Consider the following 27,723-nt stretch of genomic DNA (forward strand, 5'->3'; position numbering starts at 1 on the left):
TGGGGAGACACAGAACCCAAAAGACAAATAAGTAAAACCCGTAGGATGTTATATGGTGACAGGTGTCAAGGAGAAACATAACCAGGGTGAAGGTTAGGAAAACTGGGGAAGCAAGGCTGGCAATTTCGGATGGAATGACTGAGGGACAGTGCTAGGTGCATGGTGCTTAAAAAGTATTTGTTAATTAATGGATTGGTTGATTCATGGAGGGTGAGAAATGATATTTCCACGTGAGGAGACATGATGGTGCTTTGGAGATATGAAAGGAGCAGACGGGAGAAAATCAGAACCTGTAGGGAGTACCCGTCATGGCTCAGTGGTTAACAAACCTGACCAGCATCCATGAGGATGCAGGTTCGATCCCTGGCCTCGCTCAGTGGGTTAAGAATCCCGCATTGCCATGAGCTGTGGGACAGGTGGCAGATGCAGCTCGGATCCTGCATTGCTGTGGCTGTGGTATAGGATGGCGGCTACAGCTCTGATTCCACCCCTAGCCTGGGAACCTCCATATGTCACGGGTGCAGCCCTCAAAAGACAAAAAAAAAAAAAAAAGAAAAACCAAACCAAAACAAAAGAACCTATAAAAGAAGGGAGCCAAAAACTGTGAGATTCAGAGAATTGATCTAGGTTATTTCCACAAAGGGGAAGGGGTGCCCACCTCCTGGATATATTGGACCTCACTCTTCAGCTGGTTAATATTCTTCTCATGGATCATCTTGTCTCCAGACCTCCCCTTTAAGTACACCTGAAATAAGGAAAACAACAGTAATGAAGAAACCCCCAGTTACATCACCTCCACACAGGCAGCCTCATACACTGAGGTGGGAGGGTAAATTGTCACCACCTTTCTAGGTAACAATTTCATGATTCTGATCAGAAGACTTAAACTATATTTACTCTTTGACCTATCAAATCTACGTCTAGAAATGTATTCTAATGAAATAAGTTCAGCTAAACTAGCATAAATACTCACATACACATATGTAAATTTATGGAAAGAGGGTTGTAAAAAGGGATTTACACATTTTTCTCTGTACACCATGCCCGAGTTTTTTACAACTGAGAAAGTATTTCTTTATTACTTGTATTATAAAGCACATACAGGAGTTCTGGCTGTGGTACAATGGGATTGGCGAAGTCTCTGCAGCACCAGGACACAAGTTTGACCCCAGGTCTGGCACATGGGTTAAAGGATCCCGTGCTGCTGCAGCTGTGGCATAAGTCACAACTGTGGCTCAGATCCTAGACTGGGATGTTCCATATGCTGCAGGGTGGCCAAAAAAGAAAGAAAGAAAGAAAAAAAGCCATATACATATATGTTTGATATAATATTGTCTATGGCTGCAAAAATGGAAATAGACAAAATGCCCAACAATGGGGGATTAAAGAAATTATGGTATGTGCATAATAGCAGACTATGCAACTATGCAGCCATTTAGGGATACAGAAGATACTACAGAGTACCATGAAGCGGGGGGCAGTTAAGTAATTATAGAATAGAGTATATAATACAATTTTTATTTTATTTTATTTTATTTTTGCTTTTTAGGGCCGCATCCACGGCACATGGAAGTTCTCAGGCTAGGGGTTAAACTGGAGCTACAGCTGCCGGCCTGCACCACAGCTGCAGCAAGACGGGATCCAAGCTGTGTCTGCAACCCATACCACAGCTCACGGCAACGCTGGATCCTTAACCCACTGAGCGAGGCCAGGGATCATACCGGCAACCTCATGGGTCCTAGTCGGATTTGTTTCCGCTGCGCCAAAATGGGAATTCCCTATAACACAATTTTTTAAAAATACAAATATATAGGAAAATGTCTGAGAGGATATGCAATAAAGTGTTAACAAGGATTACACTGACTGAATTACGGGGTAGTTTTACTGTCTTCATGGGCCATGCAATGACTTTGAGTAAGAAAAAGAAATTAATTAAAGGCATCTAGATTGGAAAGGGAAGGGTAAAATTATTTTTAGATGACATGATCGTGTGTATAGAATATCCTAAGGAATCCACTAAAAAAATATTAGAACAAATACACTAATTCAGCAAGGCTGTAGTCCGATACACTATCGATACACAAAAATAGTTGTATTTCTATACACTGGCAATGAACAACCCAAAAATGAAATTTAAAAAATTCTATTTACAATAGCAACAAAAAGGAAAAGAAAATCTAGAAATGTAATGAAGTTCAAAACTTGAATTGTGAAAATTATAGAACATAACAGAAACAAATTACAGAATAAGAAATAAAGGAAGACCTAAAAAAGTTCGGAAAATTAATACTGTTAAGATGGCAATACTCTTCAAACTGAACTAAGAGTTCAACACAATTCCTATTAAAATCCAAACTGGCTTCTTGGCAGAAACTAACAAACTAAAATTCATATGGAACGCAAAGAACACTGAATAGCTAAAAATATCTTGAAAAAGAACAAAATTACTAAAACCTACAGTAATCAAGGCAGTGTAGGATGGACATAAGGATGGACATGTAGATCAATGGAATATAAGTGAGAATCCTGAAATAACATTATAAGAAAAATGTGGAGTTCCTGTCGTGGCTCGGCAGAAATGCATCTGACTAGGAACCGTGAGGATGCAGGTTCAATCCTTGGCCTCACTCAGGGGGTTAAGGATCTGGCGTTGCCATGAGCTGCAGTGTAGGTCTCAGACATGGCTTGGATCTGGCGACATTACTGTGGCTGTGGTGCAGGCCAGCAGCTGTAGCTCTGACTGGACCCCTAGCCTGGGAACCTCCATATGCTGTGGGTGTGGCCCTAAAAAGACAAAAAAAAAAAAAAAGAATTTAATTGATTTTTCACAGGAGTATCAAGACAATTCAATGGGGAAAGAAAATCTTTTCAACAAATGATGTTGGTAAAAATGGACATCCACGTGCTAAAGAATGAAGTCAAACCCCCTTTCTCACATCGCACATAAAAATTAACCCAAATTTGTCACAGACTTACTCATAAGAGTTAAAACCATAACTCTTTGAAGAAAGTATAGGAATCTTTGTGACTTTGGGTTAGGCAAAGCCTTCTTAGATACACCGAAACACAAGTGACATAAGAAAAATACATATAAATTGGATTTTACCAAATTAAAAACTTTTGTTTTAAAGAACATCATCAAAGAGTTCTCACCATGGTGCAATGGGTTAAGATCCCAACTAGTATCCATGAGGATGTGGGTTCAATCCCTGGCCTCACTCAGTGTGTTAAGGATCCGGCATTGCCACAAGCTATGGTGTAGGTCCCAGATGCAGCTTGGATCTAGCATTGCTGTAGCTGTGGTGTAAGCCAGCAGCTGCAGCTCCTATTCGACCCCTAGCCTGGGAACTTCCATATGCCACAGGTGCAGCCCTAAGAAAAAAGAAAAAAAGAATACGACCGTAGTGGCTCAGGTCGCTGCGGAGGTACAGGTTCCATTCCCAGCCGGGTGCAGTGGGTTAAAGGATTCCGTGTTGCGGCAACATAGCTTGCAGCTGTGGCTCAGATTCAATCCCTAGCCTGGGAACTTCCATATGCCTCGGTGTGGCGATAAAATTTTTAAAAAATTAAATCAGAAAAAAAAAAAGGAACATCATCAAGAAAGCAAAAAAAGAAAAACCCATAGAATGGGAAAAAATTTTAATTTTTCCAAATCATATATCTGATAAGTGTATAGTATCCAGAATATATAAAAGAACCCTTATATCTCAACAATCGAAACACAATTGAACTAAAAAAAAAAAAAAAAAGGAGTTCCCGTCGTGGCGCAGTGGTTAATGAATCCGACTAGGAACCATGAGGTTGCGGGTTCGGTCCCTGCCCTTGCTCAGTGGGTTGACGATCCGGCGTTGCCATGAGCTGTGGTGTAGGTTGCAGACGCGGCTCGGATCCCGCGTTGCTGTGGCTCTGGCATAGGCCGGTGGCTGCGGCTCCAATTCGACCCCTAGCCTGGGAACCTCCATATGCCGCGGGAGCGGCCCAAGAAATAGCAACAACAACAACGACAAAAAAGACAAAAAAAAAATACAAGTGAATTTTTAAATGAGTAAAAGATTTGAATAAATATTTCTCCAAAGATATGTAAAAGGACAATAAGCGTATGAAAAGATGTTGTTACGGAGATGCCAATTACGACCACAGCAAGATACCATTTCACATCACTAGGGTGGCTGTAATCAAAAAGAAGGACAAGGACAAAAACAAGTGTTAGTGAGGATGTACAGAAATTGGAACGCTCATACACTGCTGCTGGGAATGTAAAATGGAGCAGATGCTTTGGAAAAAGAGTCTGGTAGTTCCTCCAAAGATAAATATAGAATTACCACATGACCTAGCAATTTCACTACTGCTAGGTATATACCAAGAGAATTGAAAGCATATGTTCACCCGAAAACTTGAACATGAATATTCATAGCGGCATTATTCATAAAAGCAAGAACATGGAAACAATCCAAATGTTCATCGGCTGATGAATGGGTAAGAAGATGTGATACATTCATTCAAGGGAATATGACTCAGCCATTAAAAGCAATGCGTACTGATATACACAGCATGGCTGAACCCTGAAAATACTGTGCTAAGTGAAAGAAGCCACATATAAAGGCCACATGTTGTATGATTCCATTCATATGAAATGTCTAGAGGGGGCAAACCCACAGATACAGAAGGTAGACTGGTGGTTGCCAGGAGCCACAAGCAGTGCCTGGAAACATTCTGAAATTAGCGGTGATGGCGGCACAACTCTGTGAATATACTAAAATCTAGTGCAGTGTACACTTCAGCTGAGTCAACTGCATGGTATGTGACATATCTCAAAAAGCTGGTTTTTGGGGTTTTTTGTCTTTTTTTTTTTGCCATTTCTTGGGCCACTCCCGCGGCATATGGAGGTTCCCAGGTTAGGGGTCTAATCGGAGCTCTAGCCGCTGGCCTACACCACAGCCACAGCAACGCCACATCCAAGCCGAGTCTGCAAACTACACCACAGCTCACGGCAATGCCGGATCGTTAACCCACTGAGCAAGGCCAGGGATCGAACCCGCAACCTCATGGTTCCTAGTGGGATACGTTAACCACTGCACTATAACAGGAACTCCATCAAAAAGCTGTTTTTAGGGGAGTTCCGTCGTTAACAAATCCAACTAGGAACCATGAGGTTGCGGGTTCGGTCCCTGCCCTTGCTCAGTGGGTTAACGATCCGGCGTTGCCGTGAGCTGTGGTGAAGGTTGCAGACGCGGCTCGGATCCTGAGTTGCTGTGGCTCTGGCGTAGGCCGGTGGCTGCGGCTCCAATTAGACCCCTAGCCTGGGAACCTCCATATGCCGCGGGAGCGGCCCAAGAAATAGCAAAAAGACAAAAAAAAAAAAAGCTGTTTTTAAAAAAGAAATAAGGCATTCCCGTTGTGGCTCAGCAGTAATGAACCTGACTAATATCTATGAGGACTCAGGTTCAATCCCTGGTCCTGAGCAGTGGGTTAAGGATCTGATGTTGCCATGAGCTGTGGTGTAGATCGGCAGCTGTAGCTCCGATTCGACCCCTAGCCTGGGAACCTCCATATGCTGCGGGAGCAGCCCTAGAAAAGGCAAAAAAAAAAGACAAAAAAAATTTTTTTTAATAAGAAAAACTGTTTTTTGTTTTGTTTTGTTTTGTTGTTGTTGTTGTTGTTTTTGTTGTTGTTGTTGTTGTTGCTATTTCTTGGACCGCTCCCGCGGCATATGGAGGTTCCCAGGCTAGGGGTCCAATCGGAGCTGTAGCCACTAGCCTACGCCAGAGCCACAGCAACGCGGGATCCGAGCCGCGTCTGCAACCTACACCACAGCTCATGGCAACGCCGGATCGTTAACCCACTGAGCAAAGCCAGGGATCGAACCCGCAACCTCATGGTTCCTAGTCGGATTCGTTAACCACTGCGCCACGACGGGAACTCCAGAAAAACTGTTTTGATTAAAAATATAAATTCCATAAACTCACTTCCCATCTGTCTCCACAACTTCCAGCAGCTAAACAAGGACAGTGGATAAGCACCTAGAAAAATCATCACATCCATCCTCTTGCCTGGGGCCAGGCTGCACCAAAGTCACTACAGACTGCCTGTGGTCTCCTGGTGTTAATTAAGATCTTCCCAGGAAGTTCCCGTCGTAGCTCAGTGATAACAAACCTGACTAGGATCCATGGGGACTCGGGTTCAATCCCTGGCTTCGCTCAGTGGGTCAAGGATCTGGCGTTGCCAAGAGCTGCGGTGTAAGTCACAGATGTAGCTTGGATCCTGCGTTGCTGTGGCTGTGACATAGGCTGGCAGCTGTTGCTCCAATTGGACCCCTAGGCTGGGAACTTCTATATGCCATGGGTGTGGCCCTAAAAAGCAAAAATAAAATAAAATCTTTGCAGGAGAAGATGGTCGGGAACTAGCAGTGCCCATCTGGTTCTTCCTAGTCAAACCACAGGCTCCCTTTGACAAAGATAGCCATTCCCTCTCCTGTGTCTGTAGGGAGAAAAAGAGGAAGAGTGGAGGTACACTGGAAAGCTTACCTTAATGATCTCTTCATGTCCATCATTGGACTCCACCAGTTCTGAGGCCAGAGAATGCCCAGTTGAGCGGCCAGACACCATGGCATACGTCTTCCTGCCCGCCTGCCAGACAGAGAGAGAACAGTGGCTTAGAAACCATGTGACAAACACAGAACTCCTGCCCCTCAACCACTGCAGAAGAAGTGCTTCTCAAAAGACTTGAAAGGTTAGTCGGATTTTCCCCTCCAAAAATCCGTTTCAGAACCTCTACTGGAAGCCACGCAGTAGCAAGAACACAGGACGGGGAAAATTAGTCGAAACTGCAGGTTAGTTTTCATTTTAGTGGGGGTCTCCCCAGCCCCCAAAGCGGTGCACAATGCTGAGGTCAGCTGGGTGTGTCTGCAAGGAGATGCTCCAGGGCAGCAGCAGAGATGGCTCCAGCCAGCACTGGGACACGGGGTCAGCAGCAAGGAAGGAGAACTGGCTGAGAGAAGGAGGCCCCGCCCCACCAAAAACCTCAATACCTTCTGAGCTATTCGTTCAAGTTCATCTCCTGTCAGTTCACTCTGGAGAGTCAGCCTGAGAATATCCACGCTGCCCTAATAATGACAATGACAGCAACAATAACCTCTTACCTTTACAGTCTACTACCAGCACAGGTGCACTTCTGCCAGCCCGCGGAGTGGGCCATTTCACAGACAAGAAAAGCTGAGGTCTAGAGAGCTGACATCAGCTTGCCCAGACTCAGGTCACTTATGGGTGATATAAAGATGTTTCCATGGACGCTGATAGCGTTCCTTACACCTCACAGAGACCCCACAGTACACTCCAGAGGGGCTACCCTGGCCCCCAGATTACAGCAGGCACATGGCATGCACTCCCCTTTCCCCAACCCTGGAGAGGGCATCCCTGGATTGGTCATCCCCAATCCAGAACTTCTGCACCTGACAGCCAACCAGGAAGTTACTGATACACTTTACAAGACTAGGATATCTTTTCTGAACCAAGTCACAGGAAGGTACCTGAATCCAAACCGCTATTTCTCTGAGCCACACAGAAAGTATCCAAATGAAAGCAGACAAGGCAATAGGGATCAGCCTATTTCAAAGGAAGAAACTGATTTTCATAACTCAAAGAAAGTTTAAAAAACACGCTATGGGGGAAAATAGAAAACCTGAGGGGAAAAAACTTCTGATAAGAGGGAGAAGTAAGAGGCTGGAGATTTGGGGAGATAATAGCATTGACAGAAGATCAGCAAGAAGGGGTGGACCAAACCCTGCCAATAACCTGTGTTATATATACAGGTAGACAAGAGGCTTAGCCACTCTGGGCCTCTAGATCTCACTGAAAAAATACAGGGTTGAACTCAGTATCTCTAAAACTCCTTCCAGCTTTGAGATTATGACAGCATAAAAGAAGAGTATATGCCTCTCCCTGCCAATGGAGGGAAGATGGGTGCTGTCAAGGTGAAAGTGACCTTGAAGTCATCTGATCATACTCTGCCTTGTGGTCCAAAAGTATAAATGCCATCCTAGTCTTAACAGGCTTAAAATGTCTGGAAGAGTGGCATAATGGGAATGGCAGCATCTTGGGAACACCAGACACAGGTTCAATTTCCGGCCCTGTATAGTGGGTCAAGGATTGCCACAGCTGCAGCTTAGGTTGAAACTGCAGCTTGGATCTGATCCCTGGCCTGGAAACTACATATGCCTCAGAGTGGCCAAAAATAAATTAAATAAATAAATAGATAAATAAAATGTCTGGAGTTCCCAGACTTGGTGGGCTTAGTGGGTTAAGAACAGGACACAATGTCCATGAGGATATGGGTTCAATCTCCAGCCTCACTCAGTGGGTTGAGGATCTGGCATTGCCACACACTGTGGCAAAAGTCAGATGTGGCTCAAATCCAGTGTTGCTGTGACTATACGGTAGGCCTGTAGCTACAACTCCAATTTAACCCCTAGCCCAGGAATTTCCATATGCCACAGGTGCAGCATAAAAAGAAAAAGGAGTTCCCATCGTGGCGAAGTGGTTAACAAATCCGACTAGGAACCATGAGGTTGCGGGTTCGATCCCTGGCTTTGCTCAGTGGGTTAACGATCCGGCGTTGCCGTGAGCTGTGGTGTAGGTTGCAGATGCGGCTCGGGTCCCGAGTTGCTGTGGCTCTGGCGTAGGCTGGCAGCTACAGCTCCAATTCGACCCCTAGCCTGGGAACCTCCATATGCCGCAGGAGCGGCCCAAGAAATAGCAAAAAGACAAAAAAAAAAAAAAGAAAAAGGAGTTCCGTTGTGGCTCAGCGGTTAACAGATCCGACTAGGAATCATGAGGTTGTGGGTTCGATCCCTGGCCTCGCTCAGTGGGTTAAGGATCCAGCGTTGCCATGAGCTGTGGTGTAGGTCCCAGATGTGGCTCAGATCCTGCTTTGCTGTGGTGTAGGCTGGTGGCTACAGCTCCGATGGGACCCCTAGCCTGGGAACCTCCATTATGCTGCAGGTGCGGCCCTAGAAAAGACAAAAAGACAAAAAAAATGAAAGAAAGAAAGAAAAGAAAAAGAAAAAGGAAAAAAAATTATAATGTCTGTTGAAAGAAAGAAGGAAGAGGAGTTCCCTTGTGGTGCAGGAGGTTAAGGATCCAGTGTTGTCACTACAGTGGCTTGGGTTCAATTCCTGCCCAGGAATTTCCATGTGATGTGGGCATGGCCAAAAAAAAAAAAAGAAAGAAGGAAGGAAGAAAGAATGGACTCTGCCAGGAAGTTGGGTGAAACTTTTCTGGGCAGGCAGTAGTCCTTGCTACACAAGAAAGAGTAAGTTGGTAGAGAAATAATCAGTCTCTATACTCAGACACTTAACTCTCAGTGTTCTCGCTGTACAATGGGAACACTCTTATCCAGCTGAGGGCTTTCTGGTTGAACAGTAACTGAAAATCTGCCACATAAGAGGGAGGTACTCAAATATTAGCCTCCTCCCACCTCTTCAAATGAACCAAAATTTAAGAAAGATAGAAGACACTCCCACATGGCCCTTAAGCCTTCCCAATCCTGGGGAAGACTAGTTTTTCAAAAACACTTAATTCCTATCAAATAAAAGGCAGACCCTTAGTGTAGCATTTGTCTCTCTGTAGTCTGACTCAACTCATGTCTCCTCCTACTGCTCTTCATTGGCCCCCAACCAGTACGTCCCAGGCTTTCCCACTTCAGTAACTTTGCTCTCATTATTTCCTTTGCCTTCAATGTTCTTTCTCCCGGTTTTCACCAGGGCTTCTGCAAGTTGCTCAAGAGCTTGCACGCAATTGCCACATCTTCCACGACACTTCGCTAAATCCTGTAGGAAACACATACTCCCCTCCCTGAGCTCCCTTAGCACCACAGGGCCTTTGGTGGAACATGCCTCTTACTTATTTGTGATCTAGGAGGAATTGCCCTTTCTGTTAACTCTTTGCAGGAGGCTGTCTGCCACAGCCCCTAACAAAGGTAGGTATTTTCTGTGCACATAGTGAGTGTTCCATGACATCTGGGTCAAGAGAACATCACAAAAGAAAGGAGTTCCCTTGTGGCACAGGATCAAGATCCAGCATTGTCACTGCAGCAGCTCAGGTTGCGGCTGTGACATGGGTTTGATCCCAGGCCCAGGAACTTCCATATGCCATTGGCATGGCCAAAAATAAAAGGAGAACTGATTTCAAAATAGCCAGAGTGGCTGCTGACTCTTTTTCTCTAGGACAAAGGTATGCACTTTGATTAAAAGACAATCTCCTCATACCTGGAAGCAGTTGGGATAAGCTGGTGTATCCCTCAGCCAGAACAAAGGTGTTACTAGCCAATGAAGATCATTAAGTTTGGTTTATTTCATGGCTTTCTAATTAGAAGAGCATAGCGAGAACTAGGCTGGATTTGGGCCTGGAGATGTTATTGCCTCCATTCACGTGATCAGAGTCTCAGGTGGAGAGAAGAAAGAGAGTTGAAGAAGTAAATAAGGAACTAATAACTGAAAATTTCCCAAATTTGCCACAAGACATAAACCTGCAGATTCAAGGAGCTGAGCAAACACCAAATAAGATAAACCCAAAATTCATCCAAAGATATATTGTAATTAAACTTCTCATAACTGAAGACAAAGACAAAATCTTGAAAGCAACCAGAGAAAAATGACACCTTACCTGTAAGGGGCAAACACTTTGAATAACAACAGACTTCTCATCAGAAACCATAAATGCCAGAAGAAAATAGCACACTATTTTTCAAGTGCTGAAAAAAAAAAAAAAAAAAAACCTTCTCGATGAATAATCTTCCCAGGAAAAATATCCTTCAGAAATGAGGGGGCAATCAAGACATTCTCAAGTAAAGGAAAGCTGAAGACTTTCTTACCAGTAGACTTACACTAAGAGAATGGCTTTGAAAGTTCTCTAAATAAAAAGGAAATAATGAAAAGGGAACCTTGGAATAACTGGAAAGACAGACACAACGCAGAAAGCAAAAATATGGGTAAATATAATAGGCTTTACCTCTCCTAATTTCTAAATTATGTTTGATGATTGAAACTAAAAATTATAACACTGTCTGATGTGATTCTAAATCCATATACAGGAGATATTTAAATTAATTATAAATGGAAGAGGGTAAAGGAATGTAAAGGAAGGTAAGGTTTCTACATCTCACTCAAACTGGTAATACCTAGAGCAACCACTATAAAGTCTATACAAAGAGATAGTACTCAAAAACACTATAAGTGAATCAAAATGGAATCCTAAAAAATATTCAAGTAACCCAGAGAAAAGCAGGAAAAATAAAAGAAAGAAATGAAAAACAGAGAGAACAAACAGCAAACAAAAATGAAATGGCAGACTTACCATGCCAGTAATTATATTAAAAGCACATGGTCTGGGAGTTCCCGTCGTGGCACAGCAGAAACAAATCCGACTAGGAACCATGAGGTTTCAGGTTTGACCCCTGGTCTCACTCAGTGGGTTAAGGATCTGGTGTTGCCATGAGCTGTGGTGTAGGTAGCAGATGTGGCTTGGATCTGACGTGGCTGTGGCTGTGGCATAGGCCAGTGGCTACAGCTCAATTAGACCCCTAGCCTGGGAACCTCCATATGCCACGGGTGGGGCCCTAAAAAGACAAAGAGACAAAAAAAAAATGTACATGGTCTGAATACACCAGTTAAAAAAACAGATTGGTAGAACGGCTTTTTTTTTTTTAATGATTCATTATATGCTGCTTATAAGAAACATACCTTAAATATAAAAATACAGGCAAATTGAAGCAAAAGAATGGTAAAAGGTATATCATATAAATTTTAATCAAAGGAAAGCAAGAGTGCTATATTAATATCAGATAAAGTCAACTTCAGAGCAAAGAGAATTAGAGATAGAGAAAGGCATTATATAATGTAAAAGGGTCAATCCACAAAGAAGACATAGCAACCCCAAATGTATATGCACCAAGCAACAAAGCTGCAAAATATGTGAAACAAAAACTGATAGAACTGAAAGGAGAAATACACAAATCCACAATTATAGTTGGAGACTTCAATATCTACCTCTCAACAATTGATTGAACAATTAAGAAAAAAATCAGCAAATATATGAAAGAACTTAACTGCATCAATCAGCAAGATACAATCAACATTTATAGAATACTCCTTCCACCTGTGGCAGAATACACATCTTTTCATGTACTTATGGAACATATACTAAGACAGACCATAATCTGGACCATTAAACAAACCTTGACAAATGTGAAAGAACTGAAATCATCCAGAGCATGTTATCTGACCACAATGGAATCAAACAAGAAATAAATAACGGAAGGATAAGAGGAATACTTACAAACACTAGGAAACTAAACAACATACCTCTAAATAATCCTTGGGTCAAAAGGGCACTCTTAGGGAAATTTTTTAGTCACTAAACTGAATAAAAATGAGAAAACAGGAGTTCTCATCATGGCTCAGTGGTTAACAAATCCGACTAGGAACCATGAGGTTGCGGGTTCGATCCCTGCCCTTGCTCAGTGGGTTAAGGATCCAGTTTGCTGTGAGCTGTGGAGTAGGTCGCAGACATGGCTCAGATCCCGCGTTGCTGTGGCTCTGGCATAGGCCATCAGCTCCAGCTCCAATTAAACCCCTAGCCTGAGAACCTCCATATGCTGTAGGTACAGCCCTAAAAAAAGCAAAAAGACAAAAAAAAAAAGAAAGAAAGAAAGAAAACAAAATGTCAAACTTTGTTTGTAAGACATAGCTAGAGTAGTTCTAAGAGGGAAGTTCATAGTACTAAATGCATACATTAAAGAAAAAGAAAGTCTCAAATCAATAATTTAAAAAAATCAGGAAGTACATAAAAGAACTTAATAACATTATTAACCAGCAAGATATAATGAACATTTATAGAATACTCCCACTACAAGAATTTAGAAAAAGAACTAAACGCAAAGCAAGCAGGAAGAAGGGATTAATAAAGATAAGAGCATAAATACATAAACTTTAACAGAGAAAAACCAATGAAACAGAGCTGGTTCTTTGAAAAGATCAATGGAACTAATTAATAGCAAGACTGACAAAGAATAGGAGACATAAATACCAATATTGGGAATGAAACAAGATATTTCTATAGATCCTATAGGTATTAAAAGTGTAAGGTGGAGTTCCCATCATGGCTCAGTAGTTAACGAATCTGACTAGGAACCATGACGTTGCGGGTTTGATCCTTGGCCTTGCTCAGTGGGTTAAGGATCCGGCATTGCCATGAGCTGTGGTGTAGGTCATGAGCAAAAAAAAAAAAGTGTAAGATAACACTATAAAGAATCCTATGAACATATTTTTTGATATATTCTAAAATTTTAATTTTCTTCTTAAAATTTTATTGAAGTATAGTTGATTTACGACATTGTGTTAATTTCTGCTGGACAGCAAAGTGATTCATATATATATATGTACTTTTTAATATTCTTTTCCATTATAGTTTATCACACACAGGATATTGAATATAGGTCCCAGTCCTATACAGTGGGACCTTGTTGTTTATCCATCCTGTATATAACAGGTTGCATCTGCTAATCCCAAACTTCCGATCCTTCCCTGCCTCACCCCCACCCCCTGACAACCACAAGTCTGTTCTGCAAGTCTGAGTTATCTAGAACATAAATTTGACAATATAGACAAAATGAACCAAATTGTTCAAAAAACACAAACTGTCAGAGTTCATCTAATATGACATAGGTAATATTAATAGCCTTATTACTATTAAAGAAATTAAAGTTCTAATTTAAAAACTCTCTGAGAAGAAATATCTAGGCCCAGATGGCTCCACTGAAGAATTCTATCAAATATTTTGAAAATTAGCACCAATTCTATTTCTTTCTTTTTTTTTCTTTTTTTGTCTTTTTTGTCTTTTTGCCATTTCTTGGGCCGCACCCACAGCATATGGAGGTTCCCAGGCTAGGGGTCCGAGCCATGTCTACGACCTACTCTACAGCTCACGGCAACGCTGGATCCTTAACCCACTGAGCAAGGCCAGGGATCGGATCCGCAACCTCATGGTTCCTAGTCGGATTCGTTAACCACTGCGCCACGATGGGAGCTCCACCAATTCTATTTCTACATAATCTCATTCAGAAAATAAAAGAAGAGGGAACACTTACCAATTCATTTTATGAAGCTACTCTTACTGTGGCACCACTGGCACCAAAACCAGACAAAGACAATTTTAAAAAGGAGAAAAACGACATCCAATATCTTCCATGAATACAGAGATTTTATTCAACTTTTTTTTTTTTTTTTTGCTTTTTAGGGCCACACCCACAGCATATGGAAGTTCCCAGGCTAGGGGTTGAATCAACCTATGCCACAGGCACAGCAATGCGAGATCCGAGCCGTGTCTGTGACCTACACCACAGCTCACAGCAACCATGGGATCTCTGACCCACTGAACAAGGCCAGGGATTGAACCTTCATCTTCATGGATACTAGTAGGATTTGTTTCTACTGCATCACAATAGGAACTCTCCCCCTAACATTTTGTTATAATGTGGGTAAAGGCATGGAAAGATATGTCACTAAATAAGATATATAAGTGGTAAATAAGCATATAAAAAGATGTTCAACATTATTAATTATTAGAGAAATGCACTAAGATACAGTGAGAGACCACCACACACCTATCAGAATGGCTAAAACAAAAACTACAACACCAAATGCTATCAAGAATGCAGGGAAATTGGATCACTCACACAACGCTAGTGGAAATATAAAGTGACACAGCCACTCTAAAAAGCAGTTTGCAGTTTCTTCAAAAACTAAACATACAACTACTATATGAACCAGCAACAGAAATCCTGGGCATTTAACCCAAAGAAAAGATGACTCACATTCACACAAAAAGCATACACTCATGTTTAGAGCAGCTTTATTTGTAATACCCCAAAACTAGAAAGAACACAGATGCCCTCAATAGCTGAATGTTTAAACAAATTGTGGTATGGCCATATCATGGAATACTTACTATTCAGCAATAAAAAGGAAAAAAATTATTGATGCATGCATATCAATTTCCAAAGAATTATGCTAAATTAAAGAAGTCAATTACAAAAGGTTACATGCTATATGAGTCCATTTATATAACATTCTTGAAATGACAAAATTATAGAAACAGAGAATAGATTAGGGGTTGCCAGGAGTTAAGAAGAAAATGGGGGCAGGAAGGAAGAAAGTATGGCTCTAAAAGGGCAAAAAAAGTATGGCTCTAAAAATAAGTATCTTTGTGGTGATGGAAATATTCACTATCCCGGTTGCGACAGTGTGCTATGGTTTTGCCAGATGTTACCATTGAGGAATGCTGAGAGTACAGAGATTTCTATTATTTCCTATAACTGCATGCAAATCTACAACTGCCTTTTTCAAAAAGTAATAAATACTTCTGGAGACAAAAATTAAAGAATATATAATGAAGAAAATAAATAGCCACTATCAGAGTTCCCACTGTGGCTCAGTGGTAACAGACCTGACTAGTATCCATGAGGACGTGGGTTTGATCCCTGGCCTTGCTCAGTGGGTTAGGGATCTGGCATTGCCACAAGCTGTGGTGTAGGTGGTAGACGCAGTTCAGATCTTCTTTTGCTGTGGCTATGGTGTTAGGCCAGCAGCTACATCTCCGATTGGACCCCTAGCTTGGGAACTTCCACATGCCCCAAGTGCAGCCCTAAAAAGCAAAAAATAAAAAAAGAAATAAAAAATAAAATAGCCACTATCAAAATGTTAGCATAATCCTTATAATTTTTCTATGCACATTTTTGAAAGGCATACTACTATATACAGTCATATACTTGCTTTTTTCCCTTTAATATTTCATCATTAATTTCCATCACATTACAACTACTATATGAACATTACATCACATTACAACATTCTTCAAAATTGGCTTTTAATGGCCCCTGGTACTCCATGAAAAGATCAGACTAATTTATTTAACCTAAATCCCCTCATCCCAGTGTAGGTTAGGCTACTGTCAACTTTTTTTTTGTCTTTTGAGGGCCGCACCCACAACATATGGAGGTTCCCAGGATAGGGGTCTAATCGGAGCAACAGCTGCCGGCCTACACCAGAGCCACAGCAATGCCAGATCCGAGCCGCATCTGCGTACTACTCCACAGCTCACGGCAAACACCAGATCCTTAACCCATTGAGCAAGGCTAGGGATCGAACCTGAAACCTCTTGGTTCCCAGTCATATTTGTTTCTGCTGTGCCACAGCAGGAACTCCTATTTTTTATATATATTTTTTTATTTTAGAAAATACATTTTGGAGTTCTCCTTGTGGCACAGCAGAAACAAACCTAGTATCCATGAGGATGTGGGTTCGATCCATGGCCTCACTCAGTGGGTTAAGGATCCAGCATTGCCATGAACTGCGGTGTAGCTCGCAGATGTGGCTCGGATCTGGCATTGCTGTGGTTGTGGTGTAGGCCAGCAGCTGCAGCTCTGATTCAACCCCTGGCCTGAAAACTTTCATGTGCTGCAGCTGCAGCCCTAAAAAGCAAAACTCATATATATATATTTTTTTTTTTTTTTGATAGTTAGAATGATGATACACAGCAGTACCTAGATTACCATCAGACTTATTGCTTGGTCCAATACCCCTCAGGCCCAACTTGACTTTCTCTCTTCTTTGCAAAAAAAGAATAGCATTTGGAACAGTTAGATCTTAGCTCAAACACTGGCTCCAGCTTTCATTTGTTGTATATACTAATCTTGTTCTCCCTCAGCCTTAGTTTTATTAGTTGGTAAGATGAAAAATACAACATTTAAGGGAGATCACATTGACTAATACACACAGACATGTTCTATATGCTTATAAGTTAAAGTAAATATACCTTGTCATAGAAAAAGAGGCCTGTGAACTCCTACTTCACACTATATATAAACATTAATTCCAGATGGATTGCAGATGTAAATGTGAAAAGCAAAACAATAAAGGTTTTAAAGGAGAACATCTTTATGACCTTGGCAAAGGCAAAATTTTTCTTAAACATGGCACAAAAAAATTCTCCCCATAAAAAATCGATAAATTGGACTATATTAAAACTTCAAACTTTTGATCATCAAAGACACCACTGAGAGAGAGAATGACAACCCACAGATCAGAAGATATTCACTCCATGACTCTCTGACAAAGAATATTCAGAATACATCAAGAATGTCGTGGCTCAGTGGTTAACGAATCCGACTAGGAACCATGAGGTTGTGGGTTCAGGGATCCGGTGTTGCCATGAGCTGTGGTGTAGGTTGCAGACACGGCTTGGATCCCACGTTGCTGTGGCCCTGGTGTAGGCCAGCGACTACAGCTCGGGTTAAACCCCTAGCCTGGGAATCTCCATATGCCACAGGTGCGGCCCTAGAAAAGGCAAAAAGACAAAAAAAAAAAAAAAAGTCTACAAAACAAAAAGACTAAAAAGAAAGTGGTGTGCCGGACTGAATCCTGAATCAGAAAAACGACATTAGTAGAAAAACTGGTGAAATCCAAATGATACAATAGTATTAAATTCTTGGAGTTCCCGCTGTTGCTCAGTGGTTAACAAACCGGACTAGTAGCCATGAGGACGTGGGTTTGATCCCTCACCTCGCTCAGTGGGTTAAGGATCCAGCACTGCCATGAGCTGTGGTGTAGGTTGAAGATGTGGCTATGGTGTAGGCCGGCAGCTGCAGCTCTAATTTGACCCCTAGCCTGGGCACCTCCGTATGCCCCAGGTGCGGTCCTAAAAAGCAAAGACAAGACCAAAAAAAGTACCATGGTTATATAAGATGCTAACATTGGGGGAAATTGGGTGAAGACTATATGAGAATTCTCTGTATCATCTTTGTAACTTTTCTGTAAATCTAAAAGTATTTCAAAATAAAAAGTACATTTAGGAGTTCCCGTTGTGGCACAGGGTTAACAAATCCGACTAGGAACCATGAGGTTGTGGGTTCAATCCCTGGCCTTGCTCAGTGGGTTAAGGATCCAGCGTGAGCTGTGGTATTGGTCACAGACGAGGCTTGGATTCTGCATTGCTGTGGCTGTGGTGTAGGGCGGCAGCTGAAGCTGATTTGACCCTTAGCCTGGGAACCTCCATATGCTATAGGTGCGGCCCTAAAAAGCAAAAAAAAAAAAAAAGTATATTTAAAGAAAGAAAGAGGAAAGAGGAAACATAAGAGGGAGAAAGAGGCAAAAGACTTCAATAGATACCTAAAAGGATTTCCAAATGGTCAATAAACACATGAAAAGGGTTCCACCTCATTAGTCATCATCATCAAAGAACTAGAAACTAAAACCACAAGGCTATACCACAAAATACTCATGAGAATGACTAAAAAAAAAAAAAAAATACCAAGTGTTGGGGGCTGTGGAACAATCAGAACTCTCATACACTGTTGGTGGTTTGTTCATTATCAGAATCATTTTGGAAGCATCAACCAAAGATAAAAACATGCATACCCTATAACATAACAATTCCACCCCTGTTTATCTACTCAATAGAAATGCATACATACTTTCCCCATTAAAAAAACATATACCAGAAGTTCCTGCTGTGGCTCAGTGGGTTAAGAACCCAACATAGTGTTGGTGAGGATGCAGGTTTGATTGAGGCCCTGCTCAGTGGATTAAGGATCCAGAGTTGCCATAAGCTGCAGTGTAGGTCACAAATGTGGCTGAAATCTGGTGTTGCTGTGGCTGTGGCCTGAAATTTCCATGTGCCACAGGTGCGGCCTGTAAAAATAAAAAATATATTTAAAAATTTTTAAATAAATAACATATACTAGAATGTTCATAGCAAAATTTTCTTTTCTTTTTTTTTGCTTTTTAGGGCCGAACATGTGGCATAGGGAAGTTTGCAGGCTAGGGGTTGAATCCAAGATCCAGTTGCCAACCATAGCAACAAAGGATCTGAGTTACATCTTTGGCCTATACCACAGCTAACAGCAATGCCAGATCCTTAACCCACCAAGCGAGGCCAGGGATCGAACCCTAATCTTCATGGAATTAGTTGGGTTCATTACTGCTGAGCTATGACAGGAACTCCCCATAGTAACATTTTTCATAGTAGCCAAAAACTTGAAATTACCCAAATGTTCATTGAGTAGAATGGGTAAATTAATTGTGATACAGTCATACAACAGAACATTGCACAACAACGAAAAAGAATGAACCACTGTACATGCAACATCGATAAACTTCACAGAAATGTTAAGCAAAAGAATTCAGACAGAGGAATTCCCTTGAGCACAGTGGGTTAAGGATCTCATGTTGTCACTACGACAGCTTGGGTTGCTTCTGTGGCTTGGGGTTCAATCCCTGGCCCAGGAACTTTCACAGGCCACTGGCGAGGCCAAATGAACAAACAAAACCCACACAATTCAGACAGAAAAGTATACTATCTGGTCCCACCTACACAAAAAGTATAAAAACAAGCAAAACTAATACATGCTTTAGAAGTCAGGAATTGTTACGCTTGAGGGGTGGAGGATAGGTGATGGCTAGAAGGGGAGGAGAGGGATTCTGTGATACTGGTAATGATGCGTCCTGATCTGGGTGATGGTTAGAGGAGCATGTCCTGTTTGTGAATATTACTTGACTGTATATTTATGATATGTGTACTTTTATGTACGTGTATTATTGCTTTACATAAACATATGCATTTCTTAATAAGGAAAAATTTTAAACTCTAAACAGATACCAATGGAAAACTAATAACCCTCTTTGCCCTAATAAAGCTTTTCTTCTTAAAGTCTAAAGTAAATAAGTAAGTAAAACTCCTTATCATAGTATTAAAGTCCTCTCATGATCAGACCTATCACTGTCTATATCACATAATGTCTTGACTCCTACCAGCGCCCCATGTGCACCCTACACTCACTACCCCACGCTTTCCTGATCCAATTTGAGGAAGGCATCCAAATCCAAATCTCTGCATCTGTCAATGGGTCTCCAAGTGCAATACTCACAACCACCTCCCCATAGGTGCATATGCTGTTTTCTTCTGCAGAGGGAGCCTCCTCCTTGCCGCCGTGGAGAATTCTTGCTCAGCCTTGAAGGCTCAGCTCTAAGGGTCCTATCCCAGCACTCCCCAGTTAGAGCCTGCCTCTGCACCCACTGCATCCTACATATTCTACACTATTACACTGGCCCTAGCCTTCGTAAATACCTATGCATTCATTCATCTCCCCAATAAAATCATAAGCTCCTCAAAGACCTGGATGGCTTATTTAGCACAGCGCCTTGTTTAGAGTAAGCACATCAAAGAATGTATATTATGCAAACTCCAGGTAATGTGGTCTGGGATTTTCCCCAATTCCCTTTCTTTCGAGAACATAGGACTCTTTAGTTGAGAGAAGTGGTATGGAATACGGAAAAAAACAGGCACGAAAAAAGGGAAAAACAAGAAAACCATGAGCTAAGACTAAAAAGGCAACTCCAACAAGAAATATAAATAGCTAATAGATATACGAAAGATGCTCGACTTTACCAGTAATCAGAAAAATGCAAATTAAAACAATGAGGTATTGGAGTTCCCGTCGTGGCGCAGTGGTTAACAAATCTGACTAAGAACCATGAGGTTGTGGGTTCAGGGATCCGGTGTTGCCATGAGCTGTGGTGTAGGTTGCAGATGCAGCTTAGATCCCGCGTTGCTGTGGCTCTGGTGTAGGTCGGTGGCTACAGCTCTGATTCGACTCCTAGGCTGGGAACCCCCATATGCCATGGGAGCGGCCCTAAAAAAGGCAAAAAGACAAAAAAAAACAACAACAAAAAAAAACGAGGTATCACTTGGGGGGGAATTTCAATAAACTTAGGTTTAAGAAGTATAAGACATGTAAAAGTATGCTCACAGCAGCACTGTTTGCAATGGCAAAATACTGCAACAATCCACAGGGGAAACAATCCAAATGGTGTGCAAGAAAAGGGATGGATAAACTCCAGCATATTAGCACAATGAACTACAATTCAGCTGTGAAAACAAATGAATTAGAGCTACATACATCGACATGAAGGAATCTCAAAATTCATGCCATGCAAAAAAGTAAGAGTATGGAGTTTCCGTTGTGGCTCAGCATGTTATGAACCTGACTAGTATCCACGAGGATGTGGGTTAGATCCCTGGCCTCACTCAAGGGGTTAAGGATCCAGCGTTGCCTCAAGCTACAGTGTAGGTTGCAGACACACCCTGGATCCCAAGTTGCTGTGGCTGAGGTGTAGGCCAGCTGCTGCTGCTCTGATTCGACCTCTAGCCCAGGAACTTCCATGTGCCATACCTGCGGCCCTTAAAAAAAAAAAAAGGTAGAACACAGGTGAAACACAGGTGATATACCATGTATATAAGGTTCAAAACTATATTGCCAAGCTAAGCAATATATTACCTGGGTGTGTAGTAAAAGTAAAATAAAAGGCAAGAAAATAAACACAGAATTCAAGACAATGAAAATAAATTCTGTGGAGGAAGCAGAGGGGTTATAATCTAGAAGGGACCCCAGCAGGCTTGAAAAGTATTGGTAATCTGTTTCTTAAGCTGGTTGTTCAGTACATCAGTGCCCATTTTACTGCTATGCTTTAAAACTTCCCATATATACAAGTCTCCTTTCTTGCTTTTCAATAAAGCAATTGTGTTTCTTTCCTGCAGAAATATCGTTTTTAGACCAAGTAAACGGCAAATTTTACAGATATTGATAACATCTAGGGTTGGTAAGGATGCAGGGAGAAAGACGAATCTCACATGTCATATCATTGGAGAGAGTGTAAGTTTATAAAAGTATTTTTAAAAGTTAATTTGGCAATATAAAGAGTTTGCATACTTTATAAATCCTTTGACCCAATAATTTTACTTTTATGGATATGCTCTGTGAAAATCCATGCGCATTTGCCCAAAGATATGTGCATAAAAATGTTGACTGCAATACTATTTACAGTAGTTAAAAACCTGGGAATAGCATAAATACTTTCAAGTCAATGAGTGCATTAAGTATGGTAACATCTGTATATGAAATACTATACTCCACATGATCCAACAATTCCACTCCTGGGCATATATCTGGAGAAAACTATAATTCAAAAAGATACGTGCACCCCAAGGTTCATTGCAGCATTGTTTACAACAGCCAAGACATAGAAGCAACCTAAATGTCCATTGACAGGGGACTGGATAATGAAAATGTGGTACATATACACAATGGAATATTACTCAGCCATAAAAAAGAACGAAATAATGCCATCTGGAGCAACATGGATGCATCAAGAGATTATCACACAAAGTGAGGTCAGAGAAAGACAAATAGGAGTTCCCGTCATGGCTCAGTGGTTAACAAATCCAACTAGGAACCACGAGGTTACGGGTTCAATCCCTGGCCTTGCTCAGTGGGTTAAGGATCCGGCATTGCCGTGAGCTGTGGTGTAGGTTGCAGACGCAGTTCGGATCCCGTGTTGCTGTGGCTCTGGCGTAGGCCGGCGGCTACAGCTCTGATTTGCCCCCTAGCCTGGGAACCTCCAGATGCTGCGGGAATCGGCCAAAGAAATGCCAAAAAAAAAAGACAAAAAATTTTAAAAAGACAAAAAAAAAAAAAGAGAGAGAGGAAGACAAATATTATGTCACTTATATTTGGAATCTAAAAAAAAGTAATAAAATGAACTTATTTACAAAATGGAAACAGACTCACAGGCTTTGAAAACAAACATATGGTTACCAAAGGGGAAAGGGGAGAGACGGGGAAGGACCGGGAGCTGGAGATGGCATATGTACACTGTAATATATGGAATGGATGGTCAACAGGGACCTGCTATATAGCACAGGGAAATGTACTCAGTAATCTGTGATAATCTATACAGGAGAGTGGATATGTGTCTAAGTATATAACCAAATCTTTTTTTTTTTTTGGCTTTTTAGGGCTGCACCGGTGGCATATGGAGGTTCCCAGGCTAGGGTGGAATGGGAGCTAGCTGCCAGCCTACACCACAGCCATAGCAACAGGGATCTGAGTAGCATCTGCGACCTACACCACAGCTCACAGCAATGCCATATCCTAACCCACTGAGCAAGGCCAGGGATGGAACCTGCATCCTCATGGATACTAGTCGGATTCAATTTCCGCTTCGTCACAACAGGAACTCCCTAAATCATTTTGCTGTACAGCAGAAATTAACATGACATTGCAAATCAACTATACTTCAATTAAAAAAATTTTTTTAAATAGGGGTTCCTGTCGTGGCTTAGGGGTAATGAACCTGACTAGTATCCATGAGGACGTGAGGTCAATCCCTGGCCTTGCTCAGTGGGTTAAGGATATGGTGTTGCCATGAGCTGTGGTGTAGGTCACAGACATGGTTCGCATTGCTGTGGCCATGGTGTGGACCAGCAGCTAAAGCTCCGACTGGACCCGAGCCTGGGAACTTCTATATACCTCGGGTACAGCCCTAAAAAGACAAAAAAAATTTTTTTTTTAAATAAAAAATAAGGAGTTTCTGATGTGGCACAGTGGGTTAAGGAACTGGCTTTGCTACAGGTATGGTGTAGGTCACAGTTCTGGCTCAGATTCGATTCCTGGTCCCAGAACTTCCATATGCCCCAGGGGCGGCCCCCCAAAAAAAGAACAATAAAAATTATTTTAATTTTTTTTTTTTTTTTGGTTTTTAGGGCCATCCCTGCAGCACACGGAATTTCCTAGGCTAGCAGTCGAATCAGAGTTACAGCTGCCAGTCTATGCCACAGCCACACGGGATCCCTGACCTTCTGAACAAGGCCAGGGATTGAACCCGCATCCTCATGGATACTAGCTGGATTCACTTCCACTGCACCACAATGGGAACACCTTAAAATTTAAAAATAAATAAAGTAAAAAATATTTTTAAAGAAATACTACACTGCTGATAAATAAACCTCTACAAATTAACAGGAAGAGATTCCAAGATATATTAAGGAGAAAAAAGCAAGTCACAAATTAATTCATAAAATATGACTTCTTGTTTATTTAAGTGCATCTATATATATGTTCATAGTATTAGGTAACTGCCAACTCCTAAATAAAGCAGTTACCACCCGCTGTGCCCTACTGGGCCCTATTCTAACTGCTTTATATGCATTAACTTATTTAATCTCAATGACACAACTATATGGTAAATACAAATCCCCATTTCATAGATAAGAAAACTGAGGCACAGAAGTCAAGTATCTTGCCCAAAGTCATATAACTAGTCAGGAGCAGAGCCACAATTCAAACGTAGGCCTGTGGCTCCAGAGTCCGTGCTCCTAACCACTATGCCCCACTGGCATTTCTTGCAAGAAGGCACACGGAAAAGCCCTGAATTCATACACAAAAGGCTAGAGAAGGGCAGGGAAGTAAAGGGACTTTTCAGCCCATATAAACTTTTGCAACAAAGATGTATTTGTGTGATATTCCTACAATAAAATATATAAATAAAGAGAAGGAAAGAAAAAGCACTAAGTTTTTTTAGTCAGAGGTGGGGTCTGAGTCTGAATGAGACCTACTGATTCTTGAGCAAATCACTTTATCTCTCTGGGCAGTTTTCCATCTGCAAAATGGGGAAGATAATACCTAATAATACAGTTTAGGTAGGGTAGGTAAAAAATGTGTAGGAACAGTGTGAGAGTGCTTTGCAAACCTTAAATCACTTCACAAAGGTGAAGCAGCATTAACTTTCCCAAGGAAGTCTAGAAAGACTGCAAGGAAGGAAGATGGGTGAGACAAACTGTCTAATAACTGTGAATAAATCCTCTCTGTCACCTCATCCTCCAGAACCAGAGGATTCACTCTCTAAGGCCACAGAAGACCTCACCCCACACCCCCAACCCACAGCCGAGGAGGGAAACCCAGCCCATCTCTACTTGGTGCCACCGAAGGACCTCGGGACTGTGAGCAGGCTCCAGGGAGCTGTAGGAACAGCCCCAAATGTCTAGCAGGGGGGTCCCCACCGGGGACTCACGGAAAGGCGAGCTAGGAGGGAGAACCATCTTCTCTGGGAACAAAGGAAAAGAGCTAATCGCAAGGGGAGCAGCCTCTAACCTCATAAACACTCTTGGGGAGAAGCCCAGCCACCTTCAAATTATAGGCAGCCTCTCCACTCCGTTCAAACAAATCTCAGCTGTGACTCACTCCTCAGCGCAGGGAGGGGGTAAACACATAGCTGAGGGCCTAGAGAAGCGATAGAAAGATAAACACGGAGGCCCCAGAGGTTCTCACACCACAGGCTCCTGTGAATGGGGAGAGACCTATGGGAAAATGTTTCCCCAGGTCCCACTCCCCAGCCTGCTCTGGCGGGACCACGAGGACTAGACAGCAGATAAGGGTCAAGGGCCTTTCTAGAAAGAAGTAAGGGAAGGGGAGTTTGCCCCACCCCACCCCCGCTAAAACCAACATCCTTAGTTTATCCTCACCCTATAATCCACTCCTTCATCACCTGTCCTTCAGTTCTGCTCCCTCTTCCACCTGGAACGTACATGGTCTCTCACACTGCTGCAGCAGTGGCCACCTCAACTTTCCCCTTCTGAGAAATGGGAATAACCAGCCCCCTGAAACAATGGTTCCCAACAGGCCAGGACGACGAAAGCCTCAATAAAGTCAAAGAAGCCAGGTGCAGTGGTTGGGGGCTGACCCTCGCTTGGCTGAGATTCCCAGCCTGCTCAGCCCTTGATCCCCCACTTTCTGCAGGGTTTTCTAGGCCAGAGAAGGTCCTTTGTTGGGTATGGCACCAAGAATCATTCCCGCTCCTCCCCACCGATTAGTCAACAAACAGGTGTCTCCTTTTCGTCTGGCTGCCTGCCCAGAGGCATGGGCTGGACGAGCTCGATGCAGAGGGCTGACCCAGGGTGATTGAGAGGTGAGATGAGAAAAAGGAGGTAGGGCAGCACCCGAAGTGGGGCAGCCGTTCTCCTTCCCTGGAGGGAAAACACCAGGGCCTGGCAGTGAGAGTGTGTCCAGAGAGGGAGGTGGGCTCCTAAACTCTCAACTCTGAGGGAGACACGCTTTTGCTCAGCCCAAGAAACCCACCTAGTTCCCAGCCAGCCCGGAATGAGGGGGCGGTTCTGAGCGCCCCTCCCCCTCTCGAGTCTCTGATTATTTTACATCTTGGATTTTTTTTTGCGTTTGTGCCGCAGACCCTGGAAGACCATGTCCTTTTCCGTCCTTCCTTGTCCCCATCCCCATCCCACCCTATTTTCTTGTCCTCTTCCGGCCCGTGCTGGCCAGGCTTCAATCTGGGCCGACAGCCTTCCTGGCACATACTTGTTCCCTCAACTCAACCTCCCCACCCCTAGGAGACAAAGGTTTCATAAGACTGCATGGTGACCCAAAGAGGCACATACCATAATTACCAGCAGGTGAGGAAGCTCGTCCCGCCTGCTCTGAGCATATGTGTGTGGAACCGAAACCATCTGGGCACACACACCACCCCACCACTCCCACCTGGGAGAAATATGAGCAAACATTGGTGCCAAATGCCTGCTGACTGGGTAAGCCTCCTCTCCCAGATCCTCCAGCGGAGCCAGGATTCCCAAATTCCTGGCAGGCCTGGGGACATCAGCTGGAGTGCTCCTGAAAGGAAGAACTTCCAATGATTTGGGGAGGTGGAACGGCATGGGGAGGAATTTATGGGCTGAGCTTTCGTCAGGTCTCACCAGTGGAAGGAAAAGGCAGTCACCAAACTTGAGCGGTTCCTCTGCCCAGGAGTTTCTTCCCCACCCATGTGTCACAGAGCCAGGGCTTCCACCGGTTAGAATCCATTCATTCTTTTGGAGTACACATCAATGACTCCAGACGAAATTTCTTTTAAAATGTAAACATTCCGACCCAGCAATTCCAATCCTAGGTATTTCTTTCCAATAAAGATCAAAGTCTTTTGAAACTTAGAAACAAATTTTGGGAGTTCCCACTGTGGCTCAGCAGTAACGAACCCGACCAACATCCATGAGGACTTGGGTTCTATCCCTGGCCTTGCTCAGTGGGTTGAGGATCTGGCATTGTTGTGACTGTGGTATAGGCTGGCAGCTGCAGCTCTGATTCAACTCCTAGCCTGAGAACTTCCATATGCTGTGGGTGCAGCCCTAAAAAGCAGAAAAAACCCAAAAACAAAAATCCTGTGGTGTAGAAACAAAGGTTCACAGCAGCATTATTCACAATAGACAAAACGTAGAAACAACCAAGTCCAACAACATTTATTCATGAACATATGTCATAATATAGCCATACAATTGAATATTATTTGGCCATAAAAGGCATGAAAGGCTGATTCATGTTACAATATGAATCAACCTTAAAAGTATACTTATTGAAGGAAACCAGTCACAAAGGATCACATTTATATGATTACATTTAGATAAAATATCTAGAATAGGCAGATCATAAAGAAAGTAGACTGGTAGCTTTTGTCAGGTGTTGGAAGAAAATGGGGAGTGATTGCTAATGGGTCAGGATTTCTTTACGGAGTGATGAAAATGTTCTAAAATCAGTTGTGTTGATGAATCCAACTCTGCGACTATACTAAAAACCACTGAATTGTTATACTTTAAATGGGTGCTATGTACCATATGTAAATTATATCTCAAAAAGAGCTGTTATAAAAAGAAAATGAGGGCATTCCTGTTGTGGCTCAGCAGTAACAAAACCGACTAGCATCCATAAGGACGCAGGTTCAATCCCTGGCCTCGCATTAAAACTAATTCAGCTTCTGGGGTCCTAAAGGAATGACACCTATTC

At 42.5% G+C, this 27,723-nt stretch overlaps 1 protein-coding gene across 1 annotated transcript in view; it reads right to left on the reverse strand.

Annotated features, from left to right (window-relative positions):
- Nucleotides 1–27,723, reverse strand: part of TUFT1 (tuftelin 1) — a 54,391-nt gene that overhangs the window by 20,517 nt on the left and 6,151 nt on the right. The window contains exons 2-4 of the mRNA XM_047784654.1: nt 7,028–7,102; nt 6,525–6,626; nt 659–745 (exon numbers count right to left, since the gene is read on the reverse strand). Coding sequence (XP_047640610.1) covers nt 659–745; nt 6,525–6,605 — 168 coding nt within the window. The 5' untranslated portion in view covers nt 6,606–6,626; nt 7,028–7,102. The remainder of the gene's footprint in view (nt 1–658; nt 746–6,524; nt 6,627–7,027; nt 7,103–27,723) is intronic.

The sequence above is a fragment of the Phacochoerus africanus genome, chromosome 6 (genome assembly GCF_016906955.1).
Source record: "Phacochoerus africanus isolate WHEZ1 chromosome 6, ROS_Pafr_v1, whole genome shotgun sequence".
Classification (NCBI taxonomy): domain Eukaryota; kingdom Metazoa; phylum Chordata; class Mammalia; order Artiodactyla; family Suidae; genus Phacochoerus; species Phacochoerus africanus.